At 41.9% G+C, this 23,080-nt stretch overlaps 1 protein-coding gene across 2 annotated transcripts in view; it reads left to right on the top strand.

The window, feature by feature from the left end:
* The window catches only part of TRMT11 (tRNA methyltransferase 11 homolog), a 28,508-nt gene extending 21,514 nt beyond the window's left edge, over positions 1 to 6,994 (top strand). For both annotated transcript variants that reach the window (XM_069010842.1, XM_069010841.1), the window contains one exon: positions 3,106 to 6,994. In XM_069010842.1, coding sequence (XP_068866943.1) covers positions 3,106 to 3,237 — 132 coding nt within the window. In that variant the 3' untranslated portion in view covers positions 3,238 to 6,994. The remainder of the gene's footprint in view (positions 1 to 3,105) is intronic.
* Positions 6,995 to 23,080: the final 16,086 nt, after the last annotated feature.

The following is a 23,080-nucleotide window of genomic DNA, read 5'->3' as shown; positions in this document are numbered from 1 at the left end:
GCCAAGATTTAAGGAAAAACAAAGTTTTCTTGTTACCATTTAGCATCCCCTTCTCTTCCCCCCTTCATTATTTGAGTTCTCTAGCACCTATTTTAAGTGTTGCCTTTAGAACAAATGATTTAATTAAGATTTTTTTGACAAGTTATTTTCTTTGTAGAGTTAAATGAAGTCTATCTCCTGGTGTTCACATTGTATGCATTGTACCCTGATACAAAATATTGTAAGTTAGAATTTGTTTGGAAATCCTTAGTCTCTGAAATCCAAGAATTTCAGTTGCTTTGATCAGTTCTCATGCTGCCTATAAAACTGTTTTGACTAGTAATTCTCAACAGTGACTGGTATCTCCCAATAGTTCAGGATTTCTTATTTTCTTTTACCTTTTTTAAGGAGCAATTTCCATTCTTGTTGGTGTTTGGGGTTTTTTGCTCTTTTGTTTTTTTAAGCAATCACAATCTTTATTAGACAGTCATGCCTGTACAGGGGAGAGGTAGGGAATGGACCCTCTTAAACAGGAGTTATTGTGATGTGGGCCAGGAACTTCATTTGTAATCTCTCCTAAGAAATCCATGCCTAACTGCAGATCTCCTTTCATTTAGTGAGCAGTGTTTGCAGAGCTTTTGATGAGACCTGGATTTTCGAGATGAGATTCTGCTGTAGAGTGGTGCACCAAGCCTGTTTTCCATCTGGTGCATGCAGATGCCCCTATTACACCTGTGTTTTACTTGGAGTTTGTTCTTCTGCACAGCACATCCTCTCTTTGCCCTAACCACCTCAGAGGTAGAGGAAGGGTAGCTTCTTCCCTCATCCCTTCCCCCCGAATCAGCATTTTGTTTCCTATAGAATCAAGATGAATGCCTGACCTCTTAGAGATTGTGGGGATTAATTTTTATCTTAAAACATCTTTGATCCATATATCATTATCCTTCAGGGTCAGATGCCCCGTCCACTTCTCACAATAAGTGAATTACGTAGCATTCTTGTTAAAACACATCCCAGTGATATGAAAATACATGTTTATGTCAAAGAAGGATTTCTGACCTGCAATTTCAAGAGAAGAAAAAGTGTTCCTCAGAGTGGCCTGGAGAAGTGGGTACAGGCTGGCTGTGAGAGGATTGTGTCTTAAATCCTTCATGTTTCCTGCCTGTCTGTAGTAGTTTTGTAATTTTGGGTTTTTTCACAAACATGTTAAAAGCCTGTTGTTTATCAGCCTGAGAACAGTCATGGAGATGGCAGTCTCTCACAGGTGACCAAAAGACAACAGATAGTACTGTGCCTGCAGTGCGTTTCCTGAAGTGATTTTCTTTTGCTATTTTCCAACAATGCAGTATTTAAATAGAGTTGCTGCTACTGGTGTACATGCTTTACATAATAGATATCTACTTGGCACTGAACATTTAGCAAGTTAATTTAAGCTGGTGTCACATTCCTCATGTCTGCCGGGATAGCAGGTGAGAGCTACTTCACAGTAGTATCTCATTTTGTCCAGAAGAGGGCCCTTCTACATGCACACGAGCGTCTTGCTTTGTTGAAAAACACTTTTCTTTCACTCCTTCAGAATGCTCATTAGGATATCCGAAGCTAGGAGAGGTGTTGATCTTGCTAGGTTAAAACCTGGAAAGGCTACAAAATAGCTGAAGGGAGAGATTGTCTACTAGGATTCTGTTCATCTTTGCATTGTAATACTTTTGTAATATGGAAATACTGACTAAAATCTACTTCCATATTCCTACTAATGCCAAAGCATTCCACAGAAACTTTATTTTCAAGTATGAACAAATAACTGTAAACTTTTTAAAGTAATGAACCAATATTTATGTTACTGCATTGGTTAAAAAAAATTGAGAAGAAACACGTGGTGAAATAGAGGCTTGGTTGTGCTTTGTGCTTGTTTTTATTTTGTCCTCGCACCGTTCAGTTGTTCTGTGTGAGGCTGCTTGTCACCATTCCTTCCTGCTATTGAGCATAATAATAAACTGACATCACCCAGAAGCATAAAACTGTTTAGAAGTTGCCATCAGTTTTCTTTAACACTTGGATTAAAGTTTGATGTAATGTTTATCTTACAGCATTGCTAATGTTAGCTGACAAGTATCTTAATTGTATAAAGCCACAGTACACGATGAACTAAAGCTTTGTATATACAGTGGGCCAATTTTCTAAACTGTGTTCTTGGCTGGTGTCAAATAGGTATTATGTATAGGGATTTACTGTGTCAACTTTAACTTTCAGAAATATATGAATGCTGCACACAAAAAAAATTCTCTGAATGTGCTTCAGTGACTGTAGGAACTCATTTTAGCCATTTGTGTGCCTCTTCTGTTTGTACCTGCCTTCCACAGGCCTCTGACTGACTGAATTCTCCAGACAGTACTTTTTCTGGAAAGTGACCTATGTATTTTCCTTTGTAGAAGTCTGTGTGGCATGGTACTGATGCCATGAAGATTTTTTGCCTTTTCTTTTATACCCCTGTTATACCTTTTTACAACTTCTGTATTCCTAATGCTTTTTCCCTACATTCTTGGACTTGTTTGTCAAGCTAAGAGACTAAACATTTTAGAAGCTTCGTAGCTAGGGATCAGTGTGCCCCAGACCCCAAGGTCCTCTCCAGAACACATTCTGTAAACCAAGATAGAACCATCCAGGGGAAGGTTCCTTGGGGAGGGGGGGGCTCACTTGAGCCTCTCATTGGGGAATCTTTGATAGATATGCTAATTAGTAAAACCTATAATGTTATACCTGATCTTTTGGGATATATATTCGGTGGGGTGTATTTCAATATATATCACCTGGACGTGTGCACCTAAGGATCCTTAAAATAAATACCAAGGTAAAATCCCTTTTCCCCTTCTAACTGTGTATGACTATTGATTTTAAGACCAGGAAAAGGCATCAGTACCTGTGCTCATTTAGTCATGTAAGGGTGGGATTTTGGTGATGTCGGCTGAGGTATTTTCAGTGACAAGTGCGTGCTGTTCAATTGTAAAACAAAACCTAACTGCTTTATCCGTGCGCGTAATGGTTTGAAAAAGTCTGGAAGCAAAGTGGTGGCAATATGTGCTGAACACACCACCCTCAGTCTAACGTTTGCCTTTTGATGCCATGCAGGATCAAGATGAGAACTCTTACTTGTTGGATGGTCAGTGTATGCCGTACCGGGGACACAATTCTTTCCGTGAGAAGTATTTCAGTGGTGTGACAAAGAGGATTGCCAAGGAAGAAAAGGACAATCAGAAGTAAAATATTATTTAAACAGATTAAAAAAAGAGAAAAGAATGAAGACCATGTTTCTTTGTAAGGACATCTGGATATGAACATTCGTTTGGATGCTTCAGAAAAATAAATACTGCTTTTAATTTTAAAACAAGATGAAACCCACAACCAGGTTGAGAGCAGTTCTTTTTAATTAGCTTTGTTTATAGCAGATTTTATTGTACAAGTTTTTTGAATCTTATTTAATTTATATTTGTACTTCCAAGTACTAATTATGATTGACTAAAATCATTATTATTCTTCTTTCACCATTAACATTTACAAAAAAGTAGTAGTATTATTTGGCTTCTTAAACTGTGAACATCTGGCTGTTTTAAAAACACGTGGTGGTGATCAAGGGTTGCTGATTAAGAAGATCATTTTCATTCGTTTTGGTTTTTTTTGTAAATGGTGTACAATAAACCAAGGTTGGCGTGAGGTTTTTTTAATTGTTCCATGCAATAATTGCTTGTATGAGTTCCACTTGCTCAGGCTGAGGTCACAAGTGTTCAAAACAAACAGTAAACGCAAAGAAACAACCGGGCCCATGCACAACACACAAAAAGAAAAGCCTCTGTGACCTGACAAACTCTGGGGAGCCTAGTAAGCCCTGTGAAGCCTGTCCACATCTGAAGCTCATCTGTACCTTGGATTTGCTTTTGCATTCCTAAACCTTGACTCTTGGTCGAGCCAACTTCTGGAATTTTTGGTTCAGAAATTGATAGTTAGACCAGTAACAACAACAGCATAAAATCAGTAATGGTTCCCTAATGGTATTAAGCCTAATCAAATCTTTGAAACCAAAGCTGTATTTGTTAAAGGGCAGACTTTGCTGAATCCACACCACGTCCATCATGAAAATACCTCATTTGAAAACCACTAAGCCCATTAATTCAGGATGTTAATGGCTCTTCTCATTTTGGTGGTCACAGATGGTCACATACTCTTCAGCAGGACCCTGGTGAATGCATCTGTGCTCCAGCCAGAGCACTCCTGCTTCTCAGTTTGCTGCAGGTCGCTGGCTGTGGTCATGTTAGAATCTTTGTAGATCATAATTTTTAAGTGCCTCTCCAAGGACAGCACAGGTCATTGTGTGTATCTGATCTAGTTCATTAACTGAATTTGCTCTTCTGTGTATTGTGGTCCTCAGCTGCAGCAGGAAAGCTTACAAACTCAATGACAACTTAGTCTGGCCTTCTGGATCTAATCTGTGGTGTGTTAAAAAGTTCTCAAAGAGTGATTTATTTTCTGTTTCCATTATAAATCACTTTGTTTTGACACTTTTAATGTCAGCCATATAATAGTTGTTCTGGACTCAACTTGGAGCAAGATCAAAGCTCAGAAAATTTTTCAAAAGCAGAATTTGAATTGATCACTTTCAAGTATTACTCCTGCTTCTGAAAACCTGTCATTTCAGCATTACAATTTAGCATTCAGCTTTTATTATTTAACAAATTAAAATTAATTTCTGTTCTTCATGGGCAAGGAATTTTTCTAGCTGTATTTATTATGCACTTATAACTCCATTTTTGTGAAAGTTACCTTACTCATAATCTAAGTGGTTATACAAGAGGTAAGGTAGTGGCAAGTCTGGCTCTGTCAATTCAATGAAAATGATTTAGTTTATTTCTCCTGCGCCTAGTCCAACTTCTAGTCCGTTCAGCAGTGGTGGTGTGGCCTCTATTTAGCAGTCCATACATACCAGCTCTGTCATTACTGAAGGGTACCATTTTGAACAGAAACTGTCAGTGTATTTGGGGTACTGCATCAGCATTGGCTAATCAGAGATCGTTTAGAATTGAAATCAGATGTTCAAGCTCTGCTGATCCCCAACGTTAAAGCTATCAGTTGGAAATATTCCTCGTCTTTAAATTTCTCCTTGCTTGGTGTGCATGCTCCAGCCCGTTGTGCGTGCAGACTTCCAGAGCACAGGCGTTTATAGATCCAGAGCTGTGACACAGTCCTGGCGCTCTCCCTAGCGCAGGGCTGCCGGGTGGCTGAGTTATCCTTTCGGCAGGATTTGGCCATCGATGGCCGCGGCTTCTGGCAGTTCCCTTCACTCTGGTTCCATTCAGTCTCTTTCCGTGAGGTTCCAGTTTCCTGTCCCTGGCGGGGAGCGTCAGTTCACGAGCCCGCACTGAACTCATGCCATTGTCATTCTCTCCTTTGGGGTGGTTTGTGCCATTTTCCAGTTTTTAAAAATAAATGTTATTTTTGGAGGGCTTTGTTGTGCTGCGGCAAATTGGATGGAGGGAGGAGCTGAAAACGGCTGCGAGGTTGTATGGGCAGAAGCTGTCTCTTGCTGTAGGGAGCAATTTGTTGAAGCAAGAAAGGGAAAGAGCCCCCTCTTTTTACAGGATCCCTTTACCTGGTGGTGGTATTCTGGCTGTGAGCCTCCCACATATCTGTGGGAGGAGAAAGGGGAAAAGTAGCGGAAATAGATTTCCTGTGTATTCACTGTGTGCCCTACCTACCATCTCTCTCTAATACTTTTTGTAATTAGTGGCCAATTTGAACAAGTTTAACAGAAGGTCAAGGTTTGATGATGTCTTAAAGATAACAGAGCTACACTTTTTGTTGAAATAGGCAGAAGGATTGAAGAAGAAGACAATCTCTTCCAAGGAAAAGGCTGTAATACGAGTTCAACTCTCATTAAACATCAGAGAACCCACATGGAAACAAGACCTGGACAAAAGCTCTAACCAATCTTTTCTGTTGCTACAACCAGTGCTGGCCCTGCTGCTTCTTGATCTTCTCATTAAAACAAAGAGACACAAGTAAAAATTTTTTTAATAGGAAGACAAGGGTCTTGGCTGAACTTCCCACTTCTACTCAAGCTGTGAGGCAAACTCACAGAAACTCAGACTCAGTAGTTTCTCCTTATCACTGATGAGAGGAGTCAAGCAGATGTGTCAGCTTGGTGAACTTCTCAAGGATAGTGCAGCTCTCCCTGTAAGCCATCCTAAGAAACTGGTGTCTGTTAATGGGATGACATCTGACTCTGGGTCCCTTCCAGTAGAGAGGCAACATCCCCTCACTGGACATGGGCTCTCCAACAGCAACTCTTTGTTGGAAGGTTGGTTTTGGTGGACACTTTATTCCTCTCTGCCTGTTCTAGAGGGCTGGCAGGCTGTGGTGGAAATCCTTAACAGTTCAGTGTCTCTTTCCATTAGACAAGCAGTCAGTGTTGTGACTTAACAAGGCCACGAGTGTTCATATGCACCAGAGCTGCCAGAAGGCAGTCAAATTTTTGTGAGTTCTCAGTCAAGGTTCATCTGTCCAAAATTACTGAAAAATGATGCTAAGAAGATAAACCATGGGTCTTCGGGCTGTTTTGATATTGGTTACATGTAGAAGTGTTATAGGGAGGAAATGCCTTAATAATTCTGAATCTTTGCTTTCCTTCTACCTCTGCTTTTTAAGATTTCTTCTTAATGGTTTTTTCCAGGGTCTGCAGGACAGTTTCACAGCTTCAAGGCCATCAGCCAGAGAAGGGTACCACAGATTGTGACCCTGTGACTTTGCACTGTCCTCTGGCCACAGGTTTTCCAGAGACAAAAATGTCCAGTTAGAGCAGGGAAGAGGGAGGGGGATGATACACAGTGGTTGCAGGTTTCCCTGTTGGACAAGAAGCAGCTCAGGGGTTAGCTGGCAGGAGGTTCAGCTGCTGGCTCAGCTCCCATCCCCACCGTGTTTCTCTTTTCTGACTCTCCACCCCTTCATAGAAGCTGGGAAGAAGAATTTAATGTGTTCTTTCTTTGCTGTTTAGTTTGGTTTGCAGTTTAAACTGAAGTCCAGAGTTGAACAAGGCTGTCTTTTCAGTCTGGAAGCTTCTTCCTAAAAAAAATAGAGTTTGTGGGTACCCAGGAGAATGAAGAGACCAGTATCCGTCTCCATATTTCTTTTTTGTTTGATATTTGCAAAAAAATCCTGTTTCTTTAACCTTACTCTCTCCTATAATTGATTTTGGTGATCACATAATTTAAAAAGGCAAAATATATCTTACCTGCCCCCATGCTACCCTTTTTAATATATGTCTCTGATATTCTCTTCCTGGCTCAGTGGGCTGTAAAAATCTGTGCTTATGTATGTATCCTCACAGCTGTTTTCATTACAGTTCTCTGTCCTGGATGCTGTTATTTTGTCCACTGTGTTTTGCATTTTGTACTGGCTCTCACCAGTTCCAGCTTTCCCGAGCCTGTGGGTGGGGAGGACACCACTCCAACGAGATGAGAGCTCTCTGCTAGCCAAAGCACCCTGCCAGACCCAAGGTCCTGGAGAATGGACATTCTGCCTGGCTGCGCTGAGTGCACTGGACCTCGAGACAGGCTTGCCAAGTAAGATCTTTTGTAACTCTTGTAGGTTGCATAGAGTGAGGTGGGCAGCTGAAAGGTGAAACCCGGTGATAGGAAAGAGATCTCGGTGTCTTTGCTGGCACTCTTGGGATATTGGCTGACTGTGCACTCAGGGAGGTGCCCAGTCAGAGGCTGTTGAAAACCCACAGCAGAACAAGGCACAGGAGGCTTCCACTGTGCGTGTCAGGCTTGACAAGGAGTGCTTTGAGTAGCAAAGTAGGATCAGGATACTTTGCTTCGTTTAAAACTCCCCAAAAGTTACTTTTTTTTTTTAAATTCAGTTTTTAGGTGCTCGAAAAAGATGATTTTGTACAATGATACATTAATGATCATCTGAGATTCTAATCCAAATTTTTGTTGCCTTACATTAAAAAAGTGAAAATAAAAAAATCTAAACATGTTCAAAACATCACAGTATCACTGTGGTAATTCTTTCCAAAAGGAAATCTTATTTGAAATTTTTTTCCAGTGAAAATTTCATTTGATGTATAAAATTCTGTTTTAAAATTAAAATCTAAAATCCATCTTCCTGGATTCATTCTAATAAATATTTCATTAATAAAGTGCAAAATAGCAGGTCATGTTATTATTTCTAATGGGATAAGTAGTTAATCCTAATCAAATACATAACTCCTAACGGTCTCATCTCCATAAGGAGATACCATTGGCAAAATAGCCATAGTTAATCACAATACTTGCTTTGCTGGAGTCTGTCCCAGAAGATGGGATGTCTCTGACTGATGTCTAGGGATGGATGTTCAGTGCCATGATTGGACAGCCCAGAGTGTCTTTGCTTTATCCTGAGACCAATGTGAAAGGTTTCCACTAAACACTGAGAATTATGCTGTGTATTTTGGAGGCAAAACGAATCCTTGTTCTATCTTTTCTTCTACTGATGTAGCACTAGGGGAAATGCAAGTGGGTAATTGGAGTACAGAATAAATTTAGTTATGAAAGTTCTTAACAACTTAAGAGCCAAGGTTCCTTAAATACTATGATTTTTGGCTAGGCATGAAACACAGCTATGTAGAGAAAATCCTGTGGGTAGTTGGATCTATTACAGAATCACAGAATATGCTGAGTTGGAAGGGACCCATCAGGATCACCAAGTGCAACTCCTGGCCTTGCACAGAACATCCCCAAGAAATCACACCATGGGCCCGAGGGCATTGTCCAAATGCTTCTTGAACTCTCTCAGGCTTGGTGCTGTCACCACTTCCCTGGGGAGCCTGTTTGGTGCCCAACCCTCCTTTGCGTGAAGAATCTTTTCCTGATACCCAACCTAAACCTCCCACACCGCAGCTTCATGCTATTTCCTCCCATCCTGTCACTGGGCACCAGAGAGATGTGCCTGCCCCTCTGCTTCCCCTCACAAGGATGTTGAAGACCACAATGAGGTCTCCCCTCAATCTCCTCCAGGCTGAACAGACCAAGTGACCTCAGCTGCTCCTTCTAAGGCTTCCCTTTCAGACCCTTCACCTTCCTCACGGCCCTCCCTTGGACCCTCTCTAATAGTTTAATGTCTTTGTTATGTTGTGGCACCCCAAACTGCGCACAATATTCAAGGTGAGGCTGCCCCAGTGCAGAGCAGAGCAGGACAATCCCCTCCCTTGCCCAGCTGGCAATGCTGTGCCTGATGCACCCCAGGACATGCTTGGCCCTCCTGGCTGCCAGGGCACTGCTGGCTCATGTTCAACTCTCTTTTGACCAGGACCCCCAGTTCCCTTTCCACAACACTGCTTTCCATCATCTCGTTCCCCAGTCTGACTCCCCAGTTTAGCTCCTTACATTTACATACAGGCAGTCTTCTCCACTGAGTTGTTTGTGGCCATTTTCTTTGTGTGAATGTATGTGATGGGTGGAATGATGCCTCTGTGGTCACAGTTCAGAAATCAGGTTTGTTTTGAGGCAGTTTGCTTAAAGCTTTGAGATCTGACGTTAGGAGTGCTGGGCAGGTGCAATGGGTTTATTGCAATAACAGCTGTGGCAGAGACTAGGATAACCAGAATCAGGAGCAGCACCGTAGGACATAGGCTTCTGTCCTGGAGGGAACCTTATATCTCATTAATAAACAGACCCATAGCAATTTAGGAGCATTTTGGGAAGTTCCTACTCTCTTCAAAATGCGTATGTGGCAAAGAATACTTGTGTGCCTTTGCTCGAGCCTCATTCCTTAACACAACACTCCCTGGATAAATGAAATTACATGAGAAAGGGAGCTCGTTTGCTTAAGCAGTATTTGTGAAAGTTGCCATTTGCAAAATGTCATGTTTTAGTCTCCATAGCTTGGAAGAGGAGCTGTCAGAGAAGTGTGTGTGCACCTCTTGTCCTGTCCTTGCTGAGGAGCTGGTCCCAGGCAGTGTGGATGTGCTAGTGCTCACTGGGTGAACACACACACGAGTGCCAGGCACCACAACCTGTGCTTGTGCTGCCTCCCAGCTCTGGTGTTCCCACTGACAAGCTGCAGGCTGAACTCGTTAAACTACTGCTGTTTGCTACAGAGAATGACCTGCCAAAAATCTGCACAGCCCTGTGCCACTGGGGTCAGGGGAGCTGGCCCTCCCTGCTCACCCCCAGCTGCCCTGCCTCTTTATGAAGTAAAGAAATTAATTCTATAATAATCATAGAATGGCATTTTTAGCCTTATGTAAAAATGTTGAGGAAGACAAAGATAAGGATTATTTCTTAATAAAATATTTTGGATTTTATTTTGGTTTTTGTTTTTACTCTAAAAGCAAACCAAAACAAGTTTGCGCCAAGAGCTGTTATATCCCACCCACTTCCTATTTTTTTAAATTGTATTTTTATATGCCTGGCAGAATTAATGATGAAAATCTTTCCAGCTGTGACTTTGCCAGAATCCCTTTCTGAAGCTCCTACTAATTTGGATTAAAAATGGATGGATGAAAGCCTCAAACAGCAAATCCTGGCAGTAGATTTGCTGAGGCCCCACAGCATATACTTCTCCAACTGTTCTTATCTTCTGAGGAAAAAAAAAAAAGAAAAAAAGAAGGAAACATAATTTTGTGATTACACAGTTGTTAGTATTCTCCCTGCCTTTCACCTCCCTGGGCTGGGACACAGTGTCCCACCACCCCAGTAGCCTGCTGGCTCCCCATTTGCAGGACAGACCCCTGGGTTTTGCAGGGCGAGGTTTTAATTGCAGAATGGTGGGGTTTTTAAACACTATCTCATACCAGCTACACTAAGTGTTAACAGCCAGCTTGGATTTTAGAGAGTTGCCGCCCTGGGATGTAACAGTTCAGAATGGAAATGGTGGGTGTGCAAGCCTGTTGTTGCAGGGATGTGAAGCCACCAAGCTTCCTGAGTCCCGGCTGCTGGGTGTTCACCTCACTTGCTTAATTCTAGCAGAGTTGGCGCCGTGTTGTCTTACTGTCCAGGCTTCCTGGAGCCAGCAGCTGCAAGCTTTCCTACTGCCACAGACAAATTAATTTCCTTAAATTGAACAAATCGATCTCTGGCAAGTGGCCCATGTTCCTGCTCCTCTTCCCTCTCGCCAGGAGAGCCTTCTGGAGACTTGTGAGCTTACTAAGCCCTCGCTCGCTGTGTTCCTCCCTTCACAGCCATGCTGAGGCAGAGGAAAGGCAGTGCTCTGGACACGGGCAATGCCATGGGATGCTGACAGCCTCTTCCCATGGCCTTGCCAGAGGGTGCCCTCTTCACCAGCGCAGCCCCTCCAGGTGTGAGGCTGCAGCTCACAAAGGCATCTGAAAGCTACTTGTGAGCACGTTGTCTCAGATCCCAGTGCTTCCCGGAGGGGGTGGCAGGAGCTCCTTGCTGCAGATGCTCCAAGCGCCTTGCTGGCCTGCCTGGAGCACCTCCTGCACGGAGAAGGAACATGAATACTACCACATCTATTTATGGCATAGTCTGTTAATCATTAGGAACAACATCAACTTTCCCCACTTGCCATTTCTGGCAAATCTGAAGATTTTGAAGGAAGTGGCCACTTCTTAAGAAATACGGGAGATAGTGTAGGCACAGCAGCATCTCCTGTCTCCAGGCTGTGCCTGCTAGCAGGGAAAGACATGCAGCCCCTCTGTTCTTCTGTGGGAGAACTGCCCTTTCCACTCATTTCCAGTGTGCCAAAGGCTTTGTTTTTACAGGGCGTGCTCCGTGTCCCCATTAGCTGCTGTTTTGCTCCATCACTGTTCAGCAAGTATGAGCTTGAGAAGCTGTCTCCAGCTACTTTGAGCTTTTCCTTGCTTCTCAGGATGCCTTGAGGTAGGGATGAGCGTACTCTCAAGGTGGCACCTAATCTTTCATGTCAGTGCCATATATGTTAGTGTCGTATCTCAAGCAGTTGCGTTAGTCTCCTTCTAATAAGTGGAGAGGAGTAAGTCCAGAGCACTTGTCCATCTGCTCTTCTAGAGCTCTCGCAGGTGCACAACTCAGACTTGCTCCTTTAGGAGCTACTCTTGTTGGTAATGTCTGTTTTTTTACTGAACTTCTTTGTTTACGGTGAGGCCAGTTAATTTACCTTCATTTCATACAAGCATATAAGCTCCTGCTTCTGTTATGCTGGATAAGAATATTTATGAAGTAGTTTTGCCCTCTTCGTTTTCATCTACTTTGTCCATCCAAAAATGAACCAATTTGGTTTTGATATTAAAGAAAAAACAATGGTTCAAGAAACAGCCAGGAGAGCAAACACCCAAAGATCAAAATCTCTGTTGCTCTCTTGGCGGTCACAGAATTTATTTCCTTTTGTCCTTTTGTCCATCTTATCAGGTTTCTAGCTCATGATTTCTGTGAGTTGCTGCCTACTTCTCCTTTTGTCATGGGTTATCTAAATATTTGTGCAGCTAATTTTATTTCCCCTTTCACTAGATTGTTACTTTATATGTATGATGCTTTGGGGAGCTGATGGGTGAGATACAAATCCGGCTTGGGAGTACTGGATTACACTTCATGAAAGGTTCTGCAGATGAGTTTTATTGCTCTGCAGCAAGTCCTCAGCCTGCGGTTTCCCAAGCATGGACGCTAATGTGACAGTGCAGTGCTGCTGACAGGAGTGGGGTTTGTGCCTTTTCCCTGTTCCCTGGCCCTGGCTTTTCTCACCCTCTGCTCAGCAGAGCTACCCACTCCTACATTGACCATGATTCTTAGTGGAGCATTTCTTCTCCCAGTTCAGCATACTAAGCCAGCATAAAACTGGTTATTTTGCTGGAACAGATTACCCCAAGGGAGTGAATTTCCTTCTTCAGAGGTAAGCTCTTGGATCAGCTCGTTGTGGTCATGGAACCGTGGTCTCTGTCACATCACTCCTAGACCTCAGGCTGACTGGATGCTGTGAAGCTCCTTCCTGAATTGCCCAAGAACCTTCTGGCAGAAGTTGGCAGAGACCACAGATTCATCACCACAATGAGGTGATCCAACAGCTCACCTCAGAAGAAGGAAATTCAGCCTATGCTTTTGAGAAAGGGGAAGATACACTAAAGTTAAAAGGGTTGCCTTTGAGGGTTGTTTATTCACTTGACACTTAATGCTTTGTTACATTTTTCCCTTAACTGAAGTGCTATGTTGTGGCTGCTGAAAGCTTTCTTTCCTCCTTGTGATCCAGGGGCGAGGTGTGCCAAAGTTGACACAGAGAAACCACGAGGATCAGCAGTGGAGCTACAAATGGTCCATGGGATTTATCTCAGAGGGGCATAAAGAGCTTTGCAGCCCTGCAGCTTTTGCAGCCTCTCTTCAGACTTTGGAGGGTTTTAAGGTGTAGAGAAGTCCAACCACAGTATGTGTCACAGAGCAAAAATTTTCTTTTTTTTTGTGTGTGATTGTGGATATTTATTCATTCAGTGCTGTCTTTTTTAATACTACCTAATTATTACTTCTCTTTTCCTTTCAAAAATTCTCTCACCAAGCTGACTTGGCTTGTAATAGTTTCCAACGCTGTGAAAGTGGCCCTTTTGGAACACAATATGTTTCTGCTTTGGTTTATATGGGAACCCAGAACTTCTTATCCTGCAATGTTTCCAAACACAGAGCTTACAAAGTTACTTTACGTATTTATATAAACTATCAGCTCTGGGGCCCTCAAGATAAGAAAGAAAGACGTTGATTTGTTCAAGCAGATCTAGAGGAAGCCACAAAGATGATCAGAGGGCTGGAGCACTTCTCCTATGATGATTAGCTGAGAGCTGTGGTTGATCAGCCTGGAAAAGAGAAGGCTCCAGAGAGACTTTCTGACAGCCTTCCAGTACCTAAAGGGGACCTACAGTAAAGAGGGATTCTTTATCAGGGAGTGCATGATAGGACAAGGGTAACAGTTTTAAGCTGAAAGAGGGTAGGTTTAGATTAGATATTAGGGAGAAATTCTTCAGTGTGAGGTTGATGAGGCACTGGAACAGCTTTTCTAGAGGAGTTGTGGATGCCCCATCCCTGGAAGTGTTGTATGGAGCCTTGAGCAACCTGGACTAGTGTAAGATGTCCCTACCTATGGCAGAGGGGTGGAACTAGATGATCTTTAAGGTCCCTTCCAAACCCAAACCATTCTATGTTTCTGTGATTCTATGATTTGAGTGCCTTGCATTCTTGAGTGGATTTGTCCTCAGAAGATCCTTATGAAATAGACATTATTCCCATTTTAGAAATGTGACTTGCCCAAGGCCATACATGATGTCATAGTGGAGCAGGAAAATGGACATCTCCCAGGTCTCAGGCTAGCTCCCAAACCACTCCACCAGCTTTTCTTCTAGGGCTGATCACAGCCAGCTCACAATGCTGTACATCCACTGGGATTTTTTTCTGTGCTAGGAGATCAGGGAAGCAAAATGTTCTGGATCTGTAAATCTCAATCTTCATCTACCTGTGAAACTAGTAATTTTGCACGGTTCTGCTGTAGCATTTAATATTTTAGTGCTTGTGGGCACCACTTACATTCATTTGCTTTCTAACTGGAAAGAACAGATGACCCATAGGAGTGTACTAAGGATACATAAAAGAAAGAATGATTTTAAAATTAGTGGGGAAATTTGTGGTGAAATCTAAAGTAGTTATCCACTATATATGCACGTTCTCTTGAACAAAACCATTTGGTACCATGACCAACAATGCAAGTGAATTTGTCAATGTTTAATTTTTCTGGACAATTAGTATGATCTTCAAGTAAAACTTCAAAGGTTGTAATCTGCACAATTGGTTTCATTCACTCTGAATTGTCAGTTGTAAAGGGTACTCTTTATTTTATATGAAACTACAGCAAACAGGTCAAGACCTAGGAAATGGAGAAAATCAATCCTTTATTGTAGTAGGTATCTTCAAAGCTTGTCTGAAAGATTTTGTCCACAAAAGCCCCGTGTTAGGATTTACAAAGTAAAAAATGAATGTTTGTGATTGCTAACATCAAGAAAGACTAATTTATCTATGGAGCATTGGTAGTCTGTGAGCACTGATGGTGCTGGGACTAAAACACATTTGTAGATTTTCATTAAAACTGGAATTGTTGCTTATCCTCCACATCTAAAGCAAGTATCTGCCTTATTTAACTCAGCATTGGGCTGAGATACTCAGTATGAGAGACACAAGAATAACATTTAATTTTTAAGAAATTAGTTTATTTATTAATTTTTAATTAATAGCTTTCTGCTATTAATGGCAGATCTTCATGGGAGTCATATGAGAGCAGAGATGTCATTTAAAACTTACTATTCTTCCGTGTCACCTTCAGGCACATTTTGCCAGATCTGAAATCTAGAGCAGTGTTGACACTATTCTCTCACTCCAGAGAGAATAGACCATTCAATCCTCCTCTATCACTCAGCAGAGCTGTGACAAGGTGAAGAGAAAAACATCACAACATTTCAGAGAGTCTGTCTTAGCCTTCTTCACAGGATGCAACACATCAGCGCTAAGACAGAGGACGGGGTGGTGAGGTACCTCCAGCACATGCCTAGAAGATTATTTTCAAAGTTTGTTCTTCTAGAAATGAATTCCCATTTTATGATGATGGATATTTTCAGTCTTAAAGGTAAGAAACTAGACTATCAGATTACTGGCTACCAGATATGGATAACTAATTGTGATGGCTGTTCCAGCAGCCTGTTATTTTATGTCTGTGTTTAACTCTGAGTTTCTAGCCTTTACTGCTACAGATGGATACTGGACTGCTGTTCCTAAATGAAGTCGGAATAATAGACTCTAGAGATGGAAAAATACCTAATGGTCCATTTCCCTAGAGCTTCCAAACAGACTTTATTAAAAAAAAGCACAGGCAAATATCTTCCATTGCAATATTTTACCATTAAATATTACTCCTTCTTTATAGTCTGGGTGGAGAAAACGAGGCTTAACAGCTCCTTGGCTTAAGGTTTTGACAGTCTGTAAGCTTGGTACCCAAGAGTCTTCTGGTACCAGTCACCTTTTGCTTTGCAGATTTGGAGCACCTGGGAAGTCAGATAGGGCAGTTTGTAAAGTGTCCAGCTAATCTGCTGTGCTAATACAAAAGTTCTGGAAAAGGAGGCAAAGAACATTTGTTGAATTGCAAACATGAAGCACCCAGTCCCACAAGTTACTTTATTTATAACAAAGCACAAGGACTGTAACTTTGCAGGAGTCCCTGCTGTAGCTGTAGGATGCGTTTGCAGCTGCGATGGCTGGGTGTGCTTCACTTGGACTCACAGCTGCTCTAAGTGGGACAAAGGGGGTGCCTTTCTTCAAAAGGATCCCTATCTGCTGACTGTCCTACTGGACACATAACTGCACTGTTGTTTCTGAGTTTCCTCAGAAGTTATCTCAATATACGATTCCATAAACCAGAGGTTTCAGCATTCAAAGGTGTGCATATTTGTGTGTGTGTGTGTGTGTGTGTGTGTGTTTTTGTAAAACTGGGTTCTACAGAAGTACCTAAAATACCTCATTTAGGTTATTGAACCTGTAATGGAAAAAATGCCCTGCAGACACTGTAAAGGTTTAATTGGGATTCAATTGCTTGTACTCTTTCAGACTTTTAAAGAAAAATATCAAAGAATGAACTGTAAAGCCAGATGTGTATCTCCAGAGACTTAAACGGTCCAGTTTCCAGTGACATGCTTTAATTCTCCTCCCACTTTGTAATTTTACATTGGCGCAAGTTCTTCGGATAAGAAAGGGCCACTGACCCCTCCAAAATTACTCTTCTTACATCAAGCTGGAAACGATGAGATCTCACGAAATATGTAATCTCGTTAATTGTAAGTGTATCTGCATTAATGTCTTGGAGATGAGCCAGAGGAAGAGTTCAGTCTGTGCAGTTTTGCACATGCTTAGGTGCTTAGCCAGGTTTAGAAATTATTATAGGTATGGTATTACTGATGACCAAGCTTTTCCACTCCTTTCTCCATTCCTTCCCCTCTCCTTTCCCCACACTGTTACTTAGATTTCAGTTAGTTCAGGTAGTCTCTGTTACATTTTTTGCCTGAAAGAAAAATACCAAACCCACAACAAAACCCAGCCCCAAAAAAACCCCACACCAAAGTCTGGGTTTTTGTTTTTAATGTCTTTGTTTCAGGCAGTCCTTGTGAGAATAGTGTCCTGCTGCAGATGGCTTTGAGGTGATGTACCAGCAGCCAGTTTCAGGTCTCCTCTGAGCACCTGCCCAGATGGGCAGTCAGAGGGGAAGGGGATCTGTGCCCGGGTGCCTCAGGCCACCACTGACCCCCATTCTCCCAAAGTCCCTTTCTCCCCCCTGCAGTGGGAAGTCAGCTGCTTTATTTTGTGCTGTTGATACCTCTTCTGTCAAAGCAGGACATTGTGCCTTGCAGTGCGGGGCTTGGAAGGACCACAGTGTGCCATGTCCCTGTCTCTAAACACGTCTGCTTCGTGCCAGTAGAACCACTCCTTAGCAGGTGCAGAGCAGCTGGTCTCTCTGGCTGGCCACTGGTGACCTGGGCTCTGCTGGTGCTCACAGTTCTGGGAACACACTGTGGTTATCCAGTCAAGTAAATGGCTAGGGCCTCTACTTATTATGTGCAACACAGCAAAAGGGTAGGGTAGGGATTTAAACCCAAAGGAAATAGCATCTGTTTATATGAATTGGAAGGGAGCTTGAAATGCCAAGGTCTCATCTTGTTCTGGTTTCTTTGTGGATTCACCTTCCTCTTTCCTATTCATTTCTTATGACAGAATGAAGTTTATTTAGACCTTTCATTTTCCTGACTCCTGCCCCAGAAGCAGAAACTCAGGATGAGGTAGGATCTATGCCAGCCTCAGTTCCTTTTCTCCAACAGTTGTGATTATTAACTTCCTCGAAATACATACAAGAAGATATATATTGGAGAAACAGATACAAAGTATGGTTTCTACTAAAATGATCAACTTATATATGTTTATTATGGAAACTATGGTCTTGCCTGTTATCATTGGTTTAAAATATGACTAATTGTTTGGACAAACCAGCAGTTTAGTTGGATGTCTGGCTAAATATTGTAAGTTGTTTAAGAGTGAAGTAGTTGATTCTGATGATAAAATATGCTCAAATATTATTACAGTTGTGTGTTTGCATGAAAATTGAGGGGAAAGGTTCGGTTGTTTTTTTTTCTTCTTTTTTTTTGGCTGAGTTCTTGGTTTTCTTGGCCAAGGAAATTGTTCCATGTCAATCTGATTTGCAAAGAAATTGTTCAACAGAGACCTGTAACAGCTTACTAGAGCTGTTGGGGTACTTCTGAGATCAGGGATGTTTTGTTAGAGACAGAGGAAAGAAATTGCTTTTATTCAAAGGTCTAACTAGTAGTATGAACCTAAACTTGTTCTTGATTCTACTTGCAAGAGAAGAAATGGGGAAACCACAAAATATAAGGTCATTCATATACATTCAGCTCCATTTCTGTTGCAACAAGGATCTTGGGAGACGTCTGTTTTAAGGTTATATTTTTCCCTTTGTAATCTGACTTTGAAAATCATATGGCAGATAACGGGGATTTGTAAAATTATATTTGTCTTTGAATATTTTGAATAAGGGTAGGATTTCTCAACTGTTCTTAATTGAAGAATGATATTCTTATAAAATATATGAACCTTTCTGTTTCCCTCTCATTGTTGGATAAAAGGGTCAGTAATAAGTAAGAAAATCTTTGGGAATCGAGTTAATCACTTTTCAAAATCCTAGCTTAATCTTGTATTTAGACAATTTGATTATATGTGTTGATAATAAAAATGTCTTTATGCCTGCCAATAGGTCCTGCCAACCCATAAAAACTGGCTGAGTGACTGGCTCCCACTGTTTTCTCCAGCAGGTGGGGATGATTCTCAGCAAACCCCCTTGGAAGCTGTGGGTTTGCTTGAAACAAGGCATAATCATTTTACCAGCCACCTCCTGGTGTTATAGAAACCCTGGTTCTCTGTGGGCCTCAAGCTGAGTAGCAGAGATGAAAATGAGCAGAGCTCTGGCCTCTCACTTTTCTTGCTTTTCTCTCCTGTATAAAGTTTCTGCTTTTGAGATTCATCTGGGCAAAGTGGGGATGCATTTGTGTTGCTTCTTCTCCAGGAGTTGGGAAGCAAGTCCATTGTTTCCCAAAGAAAGAGAGGAGAACAATTCTAGAGTGGGAGAACAGTCTCCTTTCCTGTATTTTGCCTGGGAAGATGTTGTGCCTGAGCCTTGGAGAAAGGATGGAGAATCTTGAAGGAGGGAGAGTGCTGAGAAGCATTTAGCATGCTGCTGTCCTCAGGCTATGGGGCTGGCTGCAGAAATTGAAGAAATGCAGATTAACTTGCTCTACAAACCAAAGACTTTCTGGTTGCTTATAGCAGAAGTCCAAGGTGCTTTTTCAGCTGATGGCAGCAGTACCATTCACGTAGCTCCTAGTGTAAACTAGAAATGAATTTCTAGAGCTTTGTTCAGAGGTCATGTGTTAGTTATACCACCTTCCTCAGACACAGGTTTTATGCAGTCTTCAGCTGCCTCAGATGAAATGATCTACTTTCTGTGACTCTTCCTATTGAAAAATGGAGTCTAAGCTGCTGCCTCTAATGTGCTGTAGACCTAGAAGTAAACCTGGAGCTTTGAGTGTGCATTTCTACCTATGTCCTGAACATAAGAAGAGACAAGTCCTGCAAATGAAGTTTGCTGCTGGCCCAGTGTCTGAGTGGGGTTAAAAAGGAGGCATTACAGTAACCTACTATTTGGAGTTTGGCACTCTGAGTGTACTCATCATTTCTTAATCTGTCCCTGGGTCTGGTTATAATTTGCATCTTGAGCAATCGTATTGCATTCTTCATTTGCATTTGTGTTTTCTTTTCCTATTGTTAAACCTGTTTTCATCTTACACGTTTTCCATTCTTCTGCAGCCCATAGCCAGTGATAGATGACAAGGTTCAAATGCAGAAGGTCAGTTAGATCATCCAGTGTCCATCTCTGCCAGCACGGGATTATTGTTTTTGTGGTCAATTTGCTATTGTTTTGTCCGGCCCATTGCTAAATAGGTCCTGTGTGTTTGACAAAGTTTTGCCACCAATAATACTCCACATACCCTTAATTATAACAAGGGAGTAGTTTGGGGTACTGTTGAGAGGTGGTCTCTTATGGTCAGAAAAATTGTCTATTTTTTGCTTCTTTTTACTCAGACCAGTTTGGGTATGTTGTTCTGAAGCACATTCCATTAACTGGTAAATCAAACTACATCACCAGCACTGTTTGAGTCCTGCTTATCTCAATCCTTTCAGCCTAGAATACTCACTTAGCAGAAGACAAGGCAGCTATTGGCATTCATCCTCATTAACTCAAAGGCTGTTTTGTTTGTTTCGGGCTTGCATGTTTACAGTCATTCTGGGCAAAGAGGTTTGCAGTTTGCTTCCCTGTGGTTTCAAATTGCAGTGTTTTATCTGTCAGGGAAGCCTGTCTTAAGGAGCCAGATAAGACGCTAATGAAAATTACTTGCCTGGAGAAGGAAAGGTTCACTGGCAGCCCCAGAGAGAGAAATTTGCTGAATCTGAGACTGGGAGTGATGCCACATTGAAAATGAATTTGCACACATTTATATTAGATTTTAAAAAATCCTTAATACAAGTCTAAAGCATATATAATTGTTGATATGTTTGTATGTTTATATAATTGTATATAATTCATGCCAGTTTCAATTTTTTTTCTGAAGTTAGACTGTCAAGATTATTCATAATTGGACAATAAGAAGTATATTTTAATAATTTTAAAGCAGGTTTCTTCAGTGCCTGAAGGTCTGCATACCAACAAAAATCAGTGGAGATGTTGCTTGCAAGCAGCATACAGCTGTCATAATTATAATATTATCTAAATAGATTCTGTTCATGCAGAAACATTTTACTGTTAGCTGCATAAAATCACATATTCTTTGGGATAGCTGTTTCTTGGATATATCAGCTGATTTCACATTAATATTACTCTTGTACACTTAATAAGAGGGCATAAAGAGAAGGTCAATTTCTGACAGAGTTCTGATACAAAAGAAATTCACAGCTGCACTTTTCTTCCCCAGGAGAGCAGAGTCTTCATTCACAAGGTAGCAAACATAAGGGACAATAACAAGAATCTGTCGGTTTTCCATGCCTAATACAGGGGTGAGAAAATCCTGACAAAGAGTTGGCTATGAAACTTCCTCATTAAGCTTTTACAAAGTTTATCTAGATCTGCACATTTCCTGTAGGTAATACAGGGATTGGTGTGTTAGTATCAGATGGGTGGATGTCTCAGGGCACCTAAGTCTTGATTTCTAGGCACACTTGAAAAGCTGTGCTCTCCACCTAAACTTCTGTCTGTTGTCATGCTTATGGCAGCTGCAGCCTTGCTGTGGCTGGTCTTTTCAGAGCCCCACTTATCTCTGAGTTTTTGCAGAGCAACTTCTGAAATAGAGCACATCTTCCCCCACCACAGCTGTTGGCCTTCACACTTAAACTGGGCCTTGCTTCTCCTTGCATAGTTGCTGCGGGAGGGAGAGGGTGTGGGTGAGCCTGCTTTGATGTGAGCGCTCGTGCAGCAGTCGGCACCAAATCCTTGCTGCAGATCAGGCTGCATAGGGGTTCTCCTTCTCTCTAGAGAGTGATCTAGCTACTGAGGTACTGGATGCAATGGGAGGTGAAGAAAAAAGCAAAGTATCTTTCTGCGACAAGGACTTAACCTTCCTCCAGGGGGATATTCAGGCTGAGCAGAGAGATATTTTTGCTGTCTGTGACTGTGGTCCCATTCTATTCTTCTGTGGTTTCTCCAGGGCAGAGTAAATAACTTCATACTCAGAGTGCTGGTTTCTAGGAATACTCTTCTAAGGCACCTAATTCTCCCTGGGAATTGTATCTTGACTGTCTAACTCTTGGCTGAGGAGTCTTCCAGGCAACAGGAAATCTGCAAATTAAAACATTGCAACATGTAAGTCCCTGGCTGTACCCCAGCTTTGCTGGAGGACCAGTTTTCATCTGTTTGCCTATGAAAAAATATACTCAGATGTATATCATTTCTCTTGCATAATTTAAATGATTCCTCATGTTTCCCACTGGCTATTATTTTTATTACCCACATGCAGTCACTTTGCTGGTGATTTTGTTCACTGCAATGCAGCCAGTAGCACTCTTGTTTCTTGATCCCCCAAAATGTGTGGTTGAAGGTCCCAGATTAACAAAAGTTGGTTGAAGTTAAGTGGGCGTAGCCCTCCGTCTTCAGCTATTTTGTGGTAGGAGCTGGACCAGCTCATTTACTCAGTGCAGAGATGGACTGTCCATTCTGGTTAACTGTGCTGGATGGCTTCTCCTGTTCCCTAGTCTTTTACTTGTCCTTATAAAGATGTTGGAAGGGACTGTGCTCTGAGTCACTTGCTGACAGCAGTCAATATGATGCTAGTCATCTTCATGTCTTTTCCAATTTACTTACTGCTCTAGGGTCCTCTCTTTATCAATCCAAGAAATATCTCTCTTCCTTCCCCCACAATACAAGTCCACAGCTCACTAACAGCAACACTAACCTGGTGTCAGGAGGGAGCTTTGCTGCTAGCTGCATCCTCTTTGAGAAGACAGAGTAATCCATGGTTCCATGGCCAGAGCCAATAAATTGCAGTATTTATTCCAAGGGATACTTTTTAGTGTGGCCACAGGTGTGTGTGCTCTCTCCTATTATTTGATATCTCTGTCCTCCCATAACAGTGTGATGCTCAGCACTAAACACAATTTTCTTTTAGATGACATGCGGGGAGAAATATGGGAGTAAATCACTGATGTTCTTTCTTGTTTTCTGATGTTGACACCATAACCCACATTGTTCTGGGGATCTTTCATCAGCCTTCCACACCTGCATTTTAAAAAGCAAAGAAAATCTTACCAGAAAATCAGTGTTGATGTGCAGGATTTCTCTGCAATATACTATTGAAACTCTGGAGTGGGGAGTAGAGTACCTCTGCCTGAAGGTGTTTGGTCATCTGCTACAGAGAGAATCAGTATGCAAAATCTGGCTGACTGTCTTACTGCTTACCTCTGATGGTAAAGTAAGGCACACCCTGAAGAACTGAGAAGGTATTTTATAGAAT

Source organism: Aphelocoma coerulescens, chromosome 3 (assembly GCF_041296385.1).
Source record: "Aphelocoma coerulescens isolate FSJ_1873_10779 chromosome 3, UR_Acoe_1.0, whole genome shotgun sequence".
Lineage (NCBI taxonomy): Eukaryota > Metazoa > Chordata > Aves > Passeriformes > Corvidae > Aphelocoma > Aphelocoma coerulescens.
The sequence above is the reverse complement of the archived record's forward strand: the minus strand, read 5'-3'. Positions and strand labels throughout refer to the sequence as shown.